This window comes from Pongo abelii, chromosome 11, assembly GCF_028885655.2.
Source record: "Pongo abelii isolate AG06213 chromosome 11, NHGRI_mPonAbe1-v2.0_pri, whole genome shotgun sequence".
NCBI lineage: Eukaryota > Metazoa > Chordata > Mammalia > Primates > Hominidae > Pongo > Pongo abelii.
The window spans coordinates 100,581,278-100,597,759 of NC_071996.2; the positions used below are offsets into that span (position 1 = coordinate 100,581,278).

Consider the following 16,482-nt stretch of genomic DNA (forward strand, 5'->3'; position numbering starts at 1 on the left):
TGGGATTACAGGTGTGAGCCAGCGCACCTGGCCGAGGTGTGGTTGTTTTGAAAGTGTGTAGCACCACCCCACCTGCTCCTGCTCCAGCCATGTAAGAGGTGCCTACTTCCCCTTTGCCATCTGCCGTAATTGAAAGTTTCCTGACACTTCTCCAGAAGCTAAGCAGATGCCAGCCCATACTTCTTGTATAGCCTGCAGAACCATGAGCTAATTAAGCCCCCTTTCTTTATGAATTACCTAGTCTCAGGTATTTCTTTATACCAATGCAAAAACAGACGAATACACATGTGTCACGTTTTCTGGCTGACTGGTGACTTTTAAATATGTGTGCCATGTTTGGGGAATCTTGAGCCTGATGAGTTCTGCTTACCCAGAACTCAAAATACTCATTCTGCATATTCTGCATTCTGCAGGACGAGAATACTCCCAAGCTAGAGCTCGGGCTCCCTCATGCAATACTCAGGTCCACAAGTGAGGCATGAGAGGAAGAAAGCTGCACGAAAGACAGCCATTTTGCTGGCCAGGATGGCAGCAGAAACATTTGAGTTTTGAGTGTTGGGAGTGTGTGGTCCTGCAAAGGAGCTGCAGTTTTAGACTGAACAGCTGGATTCCTGGTAGCTGTGCTTGGTGCAACCAACAAGCTTGTTCTCTTGCGTAGGTGTGCACATTGTTCCTGGAAGCTTAGCACTGAGCTTGGTTATCTAGCTCTTCCAACAATTCTGTGAATTCCTCAATAAATATTTTTTAAATTAAGGTATAATTTACGTAGAGCAAAATATACCTATCTTAAGTGTACAGAGTTCAATGAGTTTTGGCAATTGTATATACCAGTGTTCACTTTCAACCAAATAGATAGGACATTTCTATCACCCCAGAAAGTTCCCCTGAGTGCCTTTGCAGTCAACCAGCTCCCACCCCCAACCCCCACACCCACAAGCAGTCACTATTCTGATTTCCATCACTATTGTTTTACTTTCCCAAATCTGTAAATTTATGTCCCTTATCAAATTTGGGAAGTTTTTAGCCATTAGTTCTTCAAGTGCTTTCTCCAGTCCTTCCACCATAACTCTGACGGTATGAATATTAGATCTTCTTTTGTTAACTTCTAATAGTGCAAGGTCCTGAGGGTCTGTTGGGTTTTATTTATTTATTTATTTATTTATTTATTTATTTATTTATTTATTTATTTTTTGAGACGGAGTTTTGCTCTTGTTGCCCAGGCTGGAGTGCAGTGGCACAATCTTGGCTAACTGCAACGTCCGCCTCCTGGGTTCAAGCGATTCTCCTGCCTCAGCCTCCCAAGTAGCTGGGATTACAGGCATGCGCCACTACGCCTGGCTAATTTTGTATTTTTAGTAGAGAAGGGGTTTCTCCATGTTGGTCAGGCTGGTCTCAAACTCCTGACCTCAGGTGATCCGCCCACCTTGACCTCCCAAAGTGCCGGGATAACAAGCATGAGCCACCACGCCTGGCCCAATTGGTTGGTTTTTTTGGAAGCAGCCTATTTGTTCTTTGTTGTACAGATTGGGTGATTTCTATATTGTTCTATCTTCTAGTTCATAGATTTCTTTTGTCCCCTCCATTCTGCTGTTGAACTCATCCACTGAGATTTTTATTTTGGTTATTGTATTTTTCAGTTCTAAAATTTCCACTTGGTTCTTCTATTTATCTGCTGAGGTTTTCTATCTTTTAATTTGTTTCATAATTATTTATTGAAGCATTTTTATCATAGGTGCTTTAAAATTTTTTAAAGATAATTCTAACATCTCTGCCATCTCAGTCGGTGTTGGCATCTCTTTATTGTCTTTATTCATTTAGTTTGGCATCTTCCTGGTTCTTGGCATGAGTAATTTTCTATTGAAACCTGGGCATTTGCATATTACTTATGAGACTCTGGGTCTTATTTATGCCTTCTGTGTTACTTGGCTTTTTCTGACTCCACTACAGCAGGGGAATGGGGCCTACTGCCTAGTTACTACCAAGTGGGGGTGGAAGACCCATCTTCTCACTCAACGTCTGCTGACAGTCTTCCCACTCAACATCTCCCTTAGGGAAAAGGAGGAAGATTCCTCCCTACTATAGGCAGAAGTGGGCATGCTAGCTCTCTATCATCTCCATTGACACCTCAGTGGTAGTGGCAATAGTGAAAGTCCTGACTCTCCATTAAGCCTCCTTTGACATCACCCCTGTGGAGAGAAGAGGGGTACTTCATTACTCGGGTGGGGGTGAAAGTTCAACCTCCCTGCATGATCTCCACTGACACTGTGGCATGAGGGTTAGGGGCTTGCTACTGTCTAGCAAGAATGAAAGTCCCAGCTCCTTACTCATCCCTCTCTGTTACCATCTTGGTGGGGTGTTAGGGCCCCTTGTTATAGTCTCCTGAGGGTGGAACACTAGGCTCCCCACTTGGCTTTTGCTGGTATAGGTGGGGATCGGCCACAGGTTCTTCTGTGGTATTTGGCTGGAGTAGAGTGTTTATTGTCTAAATATTTGCTCTTACTAGGCTTTTGCTGGAGATTTTTGGTCTGGAACATTGGTATTTCCAAGTTGCTGGCTTCTTCATCTCCAAGTCTGAGATAAATGAGGCAAAAATAACACCAAGGAACTGACCACTGGTCTTCTTATGTTTATTTTACATACAATGTTCAGGGTTTTTAGTTATAGATCACGGGAGGAATCTATTCCATCTTTCTAGAAGCAGAGGTCTGTATATTTTCTTATGTGAAGTGTCTATTTAAGCCTTTTGCCAATTTATAATTAGGCGCCATGTCTTTTTATGATTTTATAGGAGTCGTTTCTATATTTGTGATATGAATCCTCTGTCATATATGCTTTGCAAATATAGTCTCCCAGTCTGTGGCCTGCTGTTTCTTAAATTAGGAGTGTTGATTAACAGAAATTTAATTTTTTTTTTTTTGAGACAGAGTCTCACTCTGTCGCCCAGGCTGGAGTGCAGTGGGGGCAATCTCAGCTCACTGCAACCTCTGTCTCCCGGATTCAAGCAATTCTCTCACCTCAGCCTCCTGAGTAGCTGAGACTACAGGCTCATGCCACCATGTCCGGCTAATTTTTGCATTTTTAATAGAGATGGGGCTGGGCGCAGTGGCTCACGCCTGTAATCCCAGCATTTTGGGAGGCCGAGGCGGGCGGATCATGAAGTCAGGAGATTGAGAACATCCTGGCTGACATGGTGAAACCCCGTCTCTACCGAAAATACAAAAAAAATTAGCCAGGCGTGGTGGCGCATGCCTGTAGTCTCAGCTACTTGGGAGGCTGAGGCAGGAGAATGGCCTGAACCCGGGAGGCAGAGGTTGCAGTGAGCCGAGATTGCACCACTGCACTCCAGCCTGGGAGACAGAGTGCAACTCCATCTCAAAAAAAAAAAAAAAAAAAAAAAAATGCAGATGGGGTTTTGCAATATTGGCCACTGGTCTCGAACTCCTGGCCTCAAGTGATCCACCCGCCTTGGCCTCCCAAAGTGCTGGGATTACAGGCATGAGCCACTGTGCCTGGCCAGAAATTTAAAATTTTGATGAAGTCCAGTTCCGGATATTTTTTTGGAGGTGGGTGTGTGGTAGGACAGGGTCTCACTGTGTTGCCCAGGCTGGAGTGCAGTGGTGCAGTCTTGGCTCCCTGCAACTTCCACCTCCTGGGCTCAAGTGATTCTCCCACCTCAGCCTCCTGAGTAGCTGGGATCATAGGCACCAGCCACCATGCCCAGCTAATTTTTGTATTCTTTGTAGAACAAAAGTCTGGAACTCCTGGCCTCAAGTGATCCGTCCTCCTCAGCCTTCCTTCAGCTGAGATTACAGGTGTGAGTGACTGTGCCTGGCCTCCAGATATCTTTTGAAATAAACTCCTTTATTGGGCTGGGTTCCGTGGTTCATGCCTGTAATCCCAGCACTTTGGGAGGCCAAGGCGGGAGGGAATGCTTGAGCCCAGGAGTTCAAGACCAGCCTGGGCAACATGGTGAAACCCTGTCTCTATAAAAAACGCAAAAATTACCCGGGTGTGGTGGCACCTGTAGTCCCAGCTACTTGGGAGGCTGAGGTAGGAGGACTGCTTGAGCTCAGGATGATTGAGGCTGCAATGAGCTATGATAACACCACTGCACTCCAACCTGGATGACAGAGTGAGACTGTTTCAAAAAAACAAAAAATAACAAAAACCAAAAACCCACAAAAAACCAAAACAACAAAAAACTCCTTTATTGCTAAATAAGCCAAGTTAAGTTCTGTTGCTTACAGGTAACAATGTGGCTTACATAAGCCTTCAAAAACTCACCTTGGCTGGGCGTGGTGGCCCACGCTTGTAATCCCAGCACTTTGGGAGGTCGAGGTGGGTGGATCACTTGAGGCCAGGAGTTCAAGACCAGCCTGGCCAACATGGTGAAACCTTACTTGACTAAAAATAGAAAAATTAGCTGGGTGTGGTGGTGTGCACCTGTAGTCCCAGCTACTCGGGAGGCTGAGGTGGGAGAATTTCGCTTGAACCCAGGAGGCAGAGGCTGCAGTGAGCCGAGATCACGCCACTGCACTCCAGCCTGGGCAACAGAGTGTGACTCTGTCTCAAACAAACAAACAAAAACAAACAAACAAAAAACTCACCTTGATACTTATACATTTATCTTACACATAAATGTTCCATTTATTCCCTCTATTGATTTAATTACTTGGTACTTTTACATACAATAATTTGAACGCTCAAAACATGTTTAGAACCCATTTCTTTTGCAGTCGTCTTCACCAAAACTTTATGAACCTCACCAAAACTGAGGCTCATCATTTTACAGTTTTGCCTAATTTTCTGCCTCGAACACCATCTCAGAACTTAAACATCTGACAGACCTGGTTCTGCAAACTTTGCACTATTGCACAAATAAAATTCATTCTCAAGGGATGATAGATTACCAGCAAATGTTATTTAAATTGATGTGTTACAAGTTCTGATGAGTAACATTTAGCTAGTTTTTCTATGTATCCACTAGTACATTTTTATATAATGTGTGCTTAGTTATATACTATCCCCACTGTTGGCAATTTCCCTTCATTTGATTCTCTATCTGAATTTACACTTTCCATACAGTACTACTCTGGGGCTCTGAAGAGTTAAGAGAAAGAAATCCTCTTTAGCCATATGGGGACGGAAAGGGCCACAGTCCTTCCGGCAAAGAAGGAATGGTGGTGAGGAATCAATAACAGGCAAGGGTGGGAAAACGGGCCAGCTCCTCCCGCACTCCAGAATGAAAGAAATGAAAATGCATCTGTTACATTTATATTCAAATATATAAACACCTGCACCTGATAACACCAATGATTTGGAGATAGTTGTGATTTGAATAGACTGTAGCTCTGTCTCCTGCTTCTTCTCATCCTAAAAGCCCTAGAATCTCTCAAAGAGGGTGACCTTTCCTTTTCTCTTTTACTGAAATGAATTGTAGTGACACTGATAGAGCTGATTTCCCTGGTGATTAGGTAGGTGTTAAATGTGTCCATGAAAGATAACAAGGTGATATACAATCCAAAGGGGATGGAATTAACACTTGGTTATTGAAAACAAAGATGAAAATGCCATAGATACTACACCAAGGGGAATGGCAGATCTTCACCCGACATCTGGGATCTTGATACCTTTCATTATAACTTACAGGTTTTAAAAATTCACATGCCAGAGCCCCTAAGGAAATCTGTAGTGTTATAAAAAGAACTGAATATACAACTGGCAGATAATAAAATTAGACATATTTAACTCCTTAGGCATAGAGAGCTCAGGTTTTGTTCCTTTTTTTAAAAAGAATAGGCTCAGAGCTATTTACACATATTTAAAATGCTCTAGAACAACTTGGCCATAAATTATTCACTATCATACAAATTCATCACATAACTTAAGGGTAATTGTTGGAGCAAATGCTTCTAAAACAAGTTTTGAGGATATGACAGACTAGTAAGTTTATTTTAATAAAAGTTATTTTAATAAGAAGAAATAACTCAGATTAAAAATAAAGTGAGAGGGGAGGGGAAAAAAATAAACTGAGAAAGTATGCTTACACAAATTTTTTAAAAAAGCAATTGCTTGGCTGGGTACAGTGGCTCACACCTGTAATCCCAGCACATTGGAAGGCCAAGCTGGGTAGATTGCTTGAGGCCAGGAGTTCGAGACCAGCCTGGCCAACACGGTGAAACCCCATCTCTACTAAAATTACAAAAATTAGCCAGGCATGGTGGTGCAGGCCTGTAATCCCTGCTACTCAGGAGGCTGAGGCAGGAGAGTCACTTGAACCTGGGAGGCGGAGGTTGCAGTGAGCTGAGATTGCAGCCTGGGCAATAGAGTGAGACTCTGTCTCAAAAAAAAAAAAAAGTTATTGCTATATTTCTGAGCTTTTTCTTAGTCAAATATAAATTTCTATTTCTGTTTTTAATTTACTACTTCCAATCCCCTATATATATGGACTGAATGATAAAGAAGTCTCTACCTCTTGTAGACCCTGGCATTGGGAAAAATGGATCTTTCTGATTTGTTCTTTGTGCTTCCTAACTTCATTACATTTTGTGGACTCCGGAAGGAGTGATTGTTTCTACCAAAAATCCACTAACTCTTGATTATGGAACTCAAGTCCAACTAAAAGTCAAAACAAAAACCATTTCTGCAAATATTGTTGACAGCTATTGCTATAGAATAAGACTGAGCAGAACATTCTTAAATTCCTTTATACTGTACTTCTGGATAATAAAAGTGGAATAATTCCTGTTAATTTTATCAGCAATTAATGGAGATTGACTTAGTTTAGATACACTATATAACTGATAACATGTAATACATACCTATTATATGTATAAAACACACTATATGAGGGCCAGGCATGGTGGCTCACGCCTGTAATCCCAGCACTTTGGGAGGACGAGGCAGGCAGATCACGAGGTCAAGAGATTCAGACCATCCTGGCCAACGTGGTGAAACCCCATCTCTACTAAAAATACAAAAATTAGCTGGGCGTGGTGGCTTACACTGCCTGTAGTTCCAGCTAATCTGGAGGCTGAGGCAGGAGAATCACTTGAACCCAGGAGGTGGAGGTTGCAGTGAGCTGAGACTGTGTCACTGCATTCCAGCCTGGGTGACAGAGTGAGACTCCATCTCAAAAAAAGCCACAAAAAACCCCAAAACCAAACATATTATATGAATATTTGTGTTCAATAAAATAATAACCCAATAAAAATGATATTTTATTATTAAAATGATCTTACAATGTCAACATCAATGTTAATAAAAATATATAATAGGCTGAATTCATCAATGATAGAGTAAGTTGTAATTCACTTGAAGGTTCCATCTTTCAAAGTAAGCCTTTCATAGATAAACGAAAATCCTCTATTTTGTAGAATTTTAAAGATTGTTAAAGACTGGGTCAAGGCAAAGCCACCTCTATTAGAAGGGGAAAGAAAAGCAAGATGAAACAAAATAGGTTATCATACATATCGCGTGTGCTATGAGCATCTTTCTACTCCTGCTGGATTGAAAATTCTAGATTTCAACACTCTTCAGGATTTAACAAGTCAAAATAAAAGCAGAATTCAAATCTAGACAGATGTAAAAGACTTCAGTTTCAACTTGAAGTTGATGTTTTTCCTCTTCATAGTATTTGGACTTTAAAATAAAAAAAATTAAATCTTACTCTCTACTAAGGTATTTATGTATTGAGATTATGGGTTCTTTTCATATTGAATTTTAAGAGATGCTGCTTTGCTGTCTGCATTTTTAGGCTTTTAGGAGCAACAACATATATGGGCAATTAATCAGTACAGGGTTGGTGACATGACCCTTTAAAGCAAAGACATATAAAAAAGATTTTTTCAAAAAATATTTTAACACATAGAGGCTTGCTTTGTATATACATGCTATAGTTAAAGACAAAATGTGGATTAATTGTTATATTTGGGAAATAGATATTTATTTTCACTAATTAGCTGTGTGTGTGTATGAGAGAGAGAGAAAAAAAAGAAAGAGAAAGAGAGGTTATTTTTCAGCTTAAATAAGACCGTAACTTCCTGAGAACTCTCTCTAATTAGGTAAAATACTGATTGAGATATTCAGTCTCCTTACCAGGAATTGTAAGAAAGTCTACTTTGTACATTCATGAGAAGCTGAAATAGATTATTGTGTAATAACCGAATGGAACATCTGTTTAACCAGATGTTTTAGTTGAGAGAAGTGTAAACATGATTCTAAATGTATAAATATGTTGGTTATTCTTCCTTGTCTGGGAGGTTGTGCCAAAGTTTACATAGATTAGAGGAAAGGCTGAGTCTGGAAAAATTCAAAAATATTACATAAATGCAGCGAAAGTAATACAATAAAGTCAGTTGGCAATGATTTTAACAATTATTTACAGGGCCTTCCTTTGCTTCACCTCATGGCTCACATACAAGTGACCTGAGTCACGCCATCTTCCTGATCAAACTGTCCGTCGTCTAATTCCCGGAGGACGCTGTCACTGCTGCTGAACCCAGAGAAGCTGTTGTGCTGTGCCAGCCTTCCCTCTTTTGTCCAGCATTCCCGGGAGGGAGAAAGGCGGCACTCCTCAGGCGGGTGTCTGCTCTCTGCAGGTTGTGGCGTGGTTGTGTCTAATCCGATGCTCCTACTAGTGGCTTTGTTCTTGTCTTCACCTTTTATGCGGCGGCTGGCTTTCTTCTGAAACACAAGACATTGGCGACCAGGAGAGTTAAAAAGATGGGTGTTTCCTGTCCCTCTGGTCTAGCACATGCTGCCTTTCTGCCTCCAGGAATGTCTTTTTCCCCAGCTCTTCAAAATCCTGCTCATCTTCAACCACCAGCTCAGAGCCACCTCCACATTCCCCTCTCCACCCAAATACAAATGAACTCCCTTCTCCCTGTTTTGTAACTTTTTGTAGGTTCCTGGCAACATCATTCTTATTGGTGGGTATGTTATGTACACATCTCGGCGCTCAATGACATCTCTAAGGAAGGAAATTTGTTGAAATCATACTTTGGGAGAACAAAGCAAGGTATAAATACTAATATATTTTTCTTCTTAGTGTTAGTTGGGATCTATAGAGCAGAAAAGGTGCTTTGATGGCCACCTTACACCCATGTCATGTAGGCACAGGCTGCACAGAAGAGTCACAGTGATATGGTTTGGCTGTGTCCCCACCTAAATCTCATCTTGAATTGTAACTCCCATATTTCCCATGTGTTGTGGGAGGGGCCCGGTGGGAGGTAGTCAAATCATGGGGGTGGGTCTTATCCTATGAATAAGTATCATGAGATCTGATGGTTTTATAAAGGGGAGTTCCCTTGCACATGGTCTCTCTTGCCTGCCAGCATGTGAGACATGACTTTGCTCCTCATTTGCCTTCTGCCATGATTGTGAGGCCTCTTCACGTGGAACTGTGAGTCAATTAAACCTCTTTCCTTTGTAAACTACACAGTCTTGGGTATGTCTTTATTAGCAGGATGAGAACAGACTAATACAGTAAATTGGTACTAGTAGAGTGGCGGGGGGTGCTATAAAAATACCCAAAAATGTAGAAGCGACTTTGTAACTGGGTAACATGCAGAGGTTGGAACAGTTTGAAGCACTCAGAAGAGGACAGGAAAATGTGGGAAAGTTTGGGACTTCCTAGAGACTTGTTGAATGGCTTTGACCAAAATGCTTATAGTGATATGGACAATGAAGTCCAGGTTGAGATGATTTCAGATGGAGATGAGGAAATTGTTGGGAACTGGAGCAAAGGTGTCTCTTGCTATGTTTTAGCAAAGAGACTGGTGGCATTTTGCCCTTGCCCTCAAGATTTGTGGAACTTTGAACTTGAGAGAGATGATTTAGGGCACCTGGCAGAAAACATTTCTAAGCAGCAAAGCATTAAATAGGTGATTTGCGTACTGTTAAAAACATTCAGTTTTATGTATTCACAAAGATATGGTTCGGAATTGGAACTTATGTTTAAATTTGCAGACTGATGATACCATAGAAAAGAAAAACCAATTTTCTGAGAAGAAATTTAAGCTGGCTGCAGAAATTTGCATAAATAACAAGGAGCCAAAAGTTAATTGCCAAGACAATGGAGAAAATGTCTCCAGGGCATTTCACGGCAGCCCCTCCCATCACAAGCCTGGAGGCGTAGGAGGAAAAAGTGTTTTTGTGGGCCAGACCTAGGGCCTTGCTGCTTTGTGCAATCTCGGGACTTGGTGCCCTGCGTCCCAGCCATGGCTATATGGGGCCAATGTAGAGCTCAGGCTGTTTATTCAGAGGGTGCAAGCCCCAAGCCTTGGTGGCTCACATGTTATTTTGGGCCTGTGGGTACACAGATGTCAGGAAATGGGGTTTGGGAACCTCTGCTTAGATTTCAGAGGATGTATGGAAACACCTGGATGTCCAGGTAGAGGTGTGCTGCAGGGATGGAGCCCTAATGGAGAACCTTGCTAGGGCAGTGTGGAAGGGAATTGTGGGGTGGAAACTCCCACATGGAGTCCCTACTGGGACACTGCCTAGAGGAGCTGTGAGAAGAGGGCCACCGTCTTCCAGACCCCAGAATGGTAGATCCACTGACAGCTTGCACTGTGCACCTGGAAAAGCTGCAGACACTCAATGCCAGCCTATGAAAGCAGCCAGGAGGGGGGCTGTACCCTGCAAAGCCACAGAGGCAGAGCTACCCAAGGCCATGGGAACCCATCTCTTGCATCAGTGTGACCTGGATGTTAGACAGGGAGTCAAAGGAGATAATTTTAGAGCTTTAAGATTTGATTGCCCCGCTTGATTTTGGACTTGCATGGGGCAAGTCCAAAACCCATCATTTTGGCCAATTTCTCCCATTTGGAATGGATGTATTTACCCAATGCCTGTACCCCCATTGTATCTAGGAAGTAACTAACCTGCTTTTGATTTTACAGGGTCATAGGCAGAAGGGTCTTGCCTTGTCTCAGATGAGATGTTGGACTGTGGACTTTTGAATTAATGCTGAAATTAGTTAAGACTTTTGGCCAGGTGCAGTGGGTTACACCTGTAATCCCAGCACTTTGGGAGGCTGAGATGGGAGGAACACTTGAGGTCAGGAGTTTGAGACCAGCCTGACCAACATGGTGAAACCTCATCTCTACTAAAAATATGAAAATTAGCTGAGTGTGGTGGCACACGCCTGTAATCCCAGCTACTTGGGAGGCTGAAGCAGGAGAATCACTTGAATCTGGGAGGTGGAGGTTGAAGTGAGCCAGGATCACACCATTGTACTCTAGCCTGGGCAACAAGAGAAAGACTCCATCTCAAAAACAAACAAGCAAACAAACAAACAAAAAACAACTTTGGGGAACTGTTGGGTAAGCATGATTGGTTTTGAAATGAGAGGACATGAGATTTGGGAGGAGCTGGGGCGGAATGATATGGTTTGGCTGTGTCCTCACCCAAATCTCATCTTGAATTGTAGCTCCCATAATTCCCAAGTGTTGTTGGAGGGACTCAGTGGGAGGTAATTGAATCATGGGGGTGGGTCTTTCCCATGCTGTTCTTGTAATAGTGAATAAGTCTTATTAGATCTGATGGTTTTATAAAGGGGTGTTCCCCTGCACATGCTGTCTTGCCTGCTGCCATGTAAAACGTGACTTTACTCCTCATTCACCTTCCACCATGGTTATGAGGCCTCCCTAACCATGTGGAACTGTGAGTCAATTAAACATCTTTCCTTTAAAAATTACCCAGTCTTGGGTATCTCTTTATTAGCAGTGTGAGAACAGACTAATATACACGGATAATTCAGACTGAGTTTATTTTGAGCAAGTGTCTAGAATGTCTTCAAGGGTGAAGTGGACCCTTTCCTTGTCCTGCTGCAAACTGCTTCTGCCTGACACAGTATAAATGCTCAACAATTCAATCCAGCTCATTCAGACTCTCCAATCAACTGTGGATGTTTTTGCTAATGAATATTTACTGAGGGCAGAGAATATTCTTGGTTCAGTCCAGAATAAAGGGGACGTGGTCTCTGCCCAGGCAACTTAAGTCAAAATAAGGTATCTAGCTGGGCAAAGTGGCATGAGCCTGTAGTCCCAGCTACTCAGGAGGCTGAAATGGGAGGATTACTTGGGCCTGGGAGTTCGAGGCCAGCTTAGGCAACATGGCGAGACCTCAGGTCATATATATACATATATTTTTTATATATATATGTATACACACATATATTTTTATATATATACACACATATATGTATACACATATATTTTATATAAACGCATATATTATATATATGCATATATTATATATACATATATTATATATATTTTATATATACACATATATTTTATATATACATATATTTACATATACATATATTTTATATATACATATATTTTATAAATATATTTTATATATAATATAAAAAATAAGATAGCTAAGTCAAAAAAGGGAAAACACAACAAGGAGAATTAGCTGCTTAACTTGTGATGTTCAGACTCCTGATGAGATTTCATTATAAGAGCCTTTTGTTGTTGTTGTTGAGACAGAGTCTTGCTCTGTTGCCCAGGCTGGAGTGCAGTGGTGCAATCTCAGCACACTGTAGCTTCTGCCTCCTGGGTTCCAGCAATTCTCCCACCTCAGCCTCCTGAGTAGCTGGGACTCCAGGCATGCGCCACCTTGCCAGCTAATTTTGTATTATTAGGAGAGATGGGGTTTCAACATGTTGGCCAGGCTGGTCTTGAACTCATGACCTCAGCATTTTGCCCACCTCTGCCTCCCAAAGTGCTGGGATTACTGGTGTGAGCCACTGTGTCTGGACCTTAGGAGCTTATTTAATACTGATAACATGGCAGATATTAGAGAATATGATCATATCCTCCTAGGCACATAAAACTGAATATAGATTTAAAGATACATTTAAAAATCACAGTAATTTCCCAGTTTACAAAGAGCTCATTTACTGAAAATTCACTTATATGTTATTTGGGAACTAGGGTTGCATTTTTCCTAAATGTAAGAGGTAAAATTATAAAATTCTTAGAAAAACTGTAGAAATCAGATACCCAGGCTGATCTTACAGAAGTTTGTTAATGATTCATCTGTTGAAATGCAGTGCATAAAATACCCAGGTATTTTCTACTGGTTTTTACAGCAAATATACAAAGCAAACAAACAGCTTTATTAAAGGGGATTTTGTGAGCTACTCTGGAATGTAATACCGTTTAGGACACTGTTTGTACAGGAAGATACAGCCCCAGTGGGTTGCATAGAAAGGAGTTTATTGGCAGCTCAGAGGCAGCTCTTCTTTTTCTTGGCCAAGTTACCGGAGTTGGGGAAGTTTAAGGGAAAAAGTTGTGAAAGGAAAATAACCCCTGGGGCCCCAAAATCACCAAGCTAAAAGCAAAAGTCATGCTGAGAATGGCTTCGGGCAAACCTGCCTTCCATTCTATTCAAATTCACCCCTCTGCTCACTGAGATAAATGGATATCTGATTGCCTCTTTTGGAGAAGCTAATGGAAACTCAAAATAATGCAGCCACTTTTCTCTTATCTACCCCTCCCCGTTTGGAGTTTCCCGCCTTTCTGGATGGAACCAAAGTTCATCTTACATATGTTGATTGATGTCTCATGTCTCCCTAAAATGTATAAAACCAAACTGTGCTCTGACAACCTTGGGCACATGTCATCAGGACCTCCTGAGGCTGTGTCATGGGAGTGTGTCCTTAACATTGGCAAAATAAACTTTCTAAATTAACTGAGACCTATCTCATATATTCGGGGTTCACAAAGTCTACAGTAGGTCCTTCCTCAACAAAGGCCCACCTTCGTGGCCCCAAGTTAGACACAGATTGGTGGTTGTCACATTTTCCACTGGCACCCTTGCATTCATCAAATGCAAATATCAGCTCTTCAGTTCTTTTCCTGTTTATTCCTATTCACCAAATTTATTGAAATTAATATATGAGGTGGAACCTGACAGATTTACTCTCAGAAAAGGTACAAAATTTGAGAACGGCACCTTCTTCCCTGCACTGGGGCATTGGTCAGCAAGGATACAGTCTTTTGGCTTCAGATACGGCTGCTGAACACTGCCAGACTGCGCTCCTTTCTCAAGCCTGGCCAGTGGCTCTCTTTCCCACATGCATAACGAATGCATTCACTCTTTTTTTTGAGACAGAGTTTCTCTCTGTCACCCAGGCTGGAGTGCAGTAGCACAATCTCCACTCACTGCACTGACCACCTCTCGACTTTTCAGAGTCATTACTATTTACAATTGCTTGACTACCACCTGAGCTCAAGCAATTCTCCTGCCTCAGCCTCCAGAGTAGCTGGGATTACAAGCGTGCACCACCACGCCTGGGTAATTTTTCTATTTTTTATAGAGATGGGATTTTGCCATGTTGGCCAGGCTGGTGTTGAACTCCTGGACTTAAGTGATCTGCCTGCCTCAGCCTCCCAAAGTGCTGGGGTTACAGGCGTGAGCCACCGTGCCCAGCCGGAATGCATTCACTCTTGAATGATGCTCTCAATGCTCTCAACACTGACAGAATCAAAATGGGAAGGTGGGGGTCCCTGGGGGCTTCCTGGGTCTTGCCTTCCTCACCAGCGCTAGAGCCAAAGGTAAATTTGGCAATAAATTCCTCATTATATATCAGCTAATAGAGGCCAATTCTCACATACTTAACAAGAAATTTCTTAATAAAAATGGGATGCTATTCAGAATAATAAGATATTCATAGTAATTCACTTTAAAATAAGCATTAATAGGTAAACAGCCACGAAATGTAAATTTCAAATGTTAAAAGATGGCAAAATACTTAGCACTGCACCTCTAAAAAGACTTCTGTACCAACACACACTTTTTTTCTTTTTTTTACCACATGACTGTTATGTCAGGTCTCTGAGCCCAAGCCAGCACGTATACATCCAGATGGCCTGAAGTAACTGAAGAATCACAAAAGAAGTGAAAATGGCCATTTCCTGCCTTAACTGATGACATTACCTTGTGAAACTCCTTCTGCTGGCTCAGAAATTCCCCTACCTTGTGACCCCCACTCCTGCCCGCCAGAGAACTACCCCCTTTGACTGTAATTTTCCACTACCTACCCAAATCCTATAAAACAGCCCCACCCATATCTCCCTTCGCTGACTCTCTTTTCGGACTCAGCCCGCCTGCACCCAGGTGATTAAAAAGCTTTATTGCTCACACAAAGCCTGTTTGGTGGTCTCTTCACATGGATGCGCATGACATTTGGTGCCGTGACTCGGATTGGGGGACCTCCCTTGGCAGATCAATCCCCTGTCCTCCTGCTCTTTGCTCCGTGAGAAAGATCCACCTACAACCTTGGGTCCTCAGACCAACCAGCCCAAGGAACATCTCACCAGTTTTAAATCAGGTAAGCTGCCTCTTTTACTCTCTTCTCCAACCTCTCTCACTATCCCTCAACCTCTTTCTCCTTTCAATCTTGGTGCCACCCTTCAATCTCTCCCTTCTCTTAATGTCAGTCCCTTTCCTTTTCTGGTAGAGATAGAGGAGACACATTTTATGCGTGAACCCAAAACTCTGGCGCCATCACAGACTCGGGAAGACACGCTTCCCTTGGTGTTTAATCACTGCAGGGACGCCTGTCTGATTATTCACCCATGTTTCAGAGGTGTCTGATCACTGCAGGGATGCCTGCCTTGATCCTTCACCTTAGTGGCAAGTACCAATTTCCCTGGGTGGTAAGCACCACCTTGCCTGGGGGGCAATTGCCCCCCACCCCTTCTCTCCATGTCTCTACCCTTTCTTTTCTCTGGGCTTGCCTCCTTCACTATGGGCAACCTTCCATCCTCCATTCCTCTTTCTTCTCCCTTAGCCTGTGTTCTCAAGAACTTAAAACCTCTTCAACTCACACCTGACCTAAAACCTAAATGCGTTATTTTCTTCTCCAATGCCACTTGACCGCAATGCAAACTCGACAATTGTTCCAAATAGCCAGAAAATGGCACTTTCAATTTTTCCATCCTACAAGATCTAGATAATTCTTGTCGTGAAATAGGCAAACGGTCTGAGGTGCCTGACGTCCAGGCATTCTTTTACACATCGGTCCCTCCCTAGCCTCTGTTCCCAATGTGACTTGTCCCAAATCCTCCTTCTTTCCCTCCTACCTGTCCCCTCAGTCCCAACCCCAAGCATCACTGAGTCTTTTCAATCTTCCTCTTCTAGCGACCCATCTGACCTCTCCCCTCCTCCCCAGACTGCTCCTCCTCAGGTTGCTCCCTGCCAGGCTGAATCAGGCTCCAATTCTTCCTCAGCCTCCACTCCCCAACCCTATAATCCTTCTATCACTGCCCCTCCTCACACCTGGTCTGGCTTACAGTTTTGTTCCACGACTAGCCCTCCCCCACCTGCCCAACAATTTCCTCTTAAAGAGGTGGCTGGAGCTAAAGGCATAGTCAAGGTTAATGCTCCTTTTTCTTTATCCAACCTCTCCCAAATCAGTTAGCATTTAGGCTCTCTTTCATCAAATATAAAAAACCCAGC

The 16,482-nt window shown here is 42.6% G+C and overlaps 1 protein-coding gene across 3 annotated transcripts in view; it reads right to left on the reverse strand.

The window, feature by feature from the left end:
- Positions 1 to 4,622: 4,622 nt before the first annotated feature.
- RFTN2 (raftlin family member 2) overlaps positions 4,623 to 16,482 on the reverse strand; it is a 103,530-nt gene continuing 91,670 nt past the window's right edge. The window contains exons 10-11 of one of the 3 annotated variants that reach the window (XR_008522599.2): positions 10,887 to 11,247; positions 8,552 to 8,685 (exon numbers count right to left, since the gene is read on the reverse strand). Coding sequence is in view for 2 of the 3 variants with exons in the window: in XM_054548772.2 (XP_054404747.1) it covers positions 8,413 to 8,685 (273 nt within the window). In the remaining variant the exon portion in view is untranslated. 3 annotated transcript variants of the gene reach the window in all.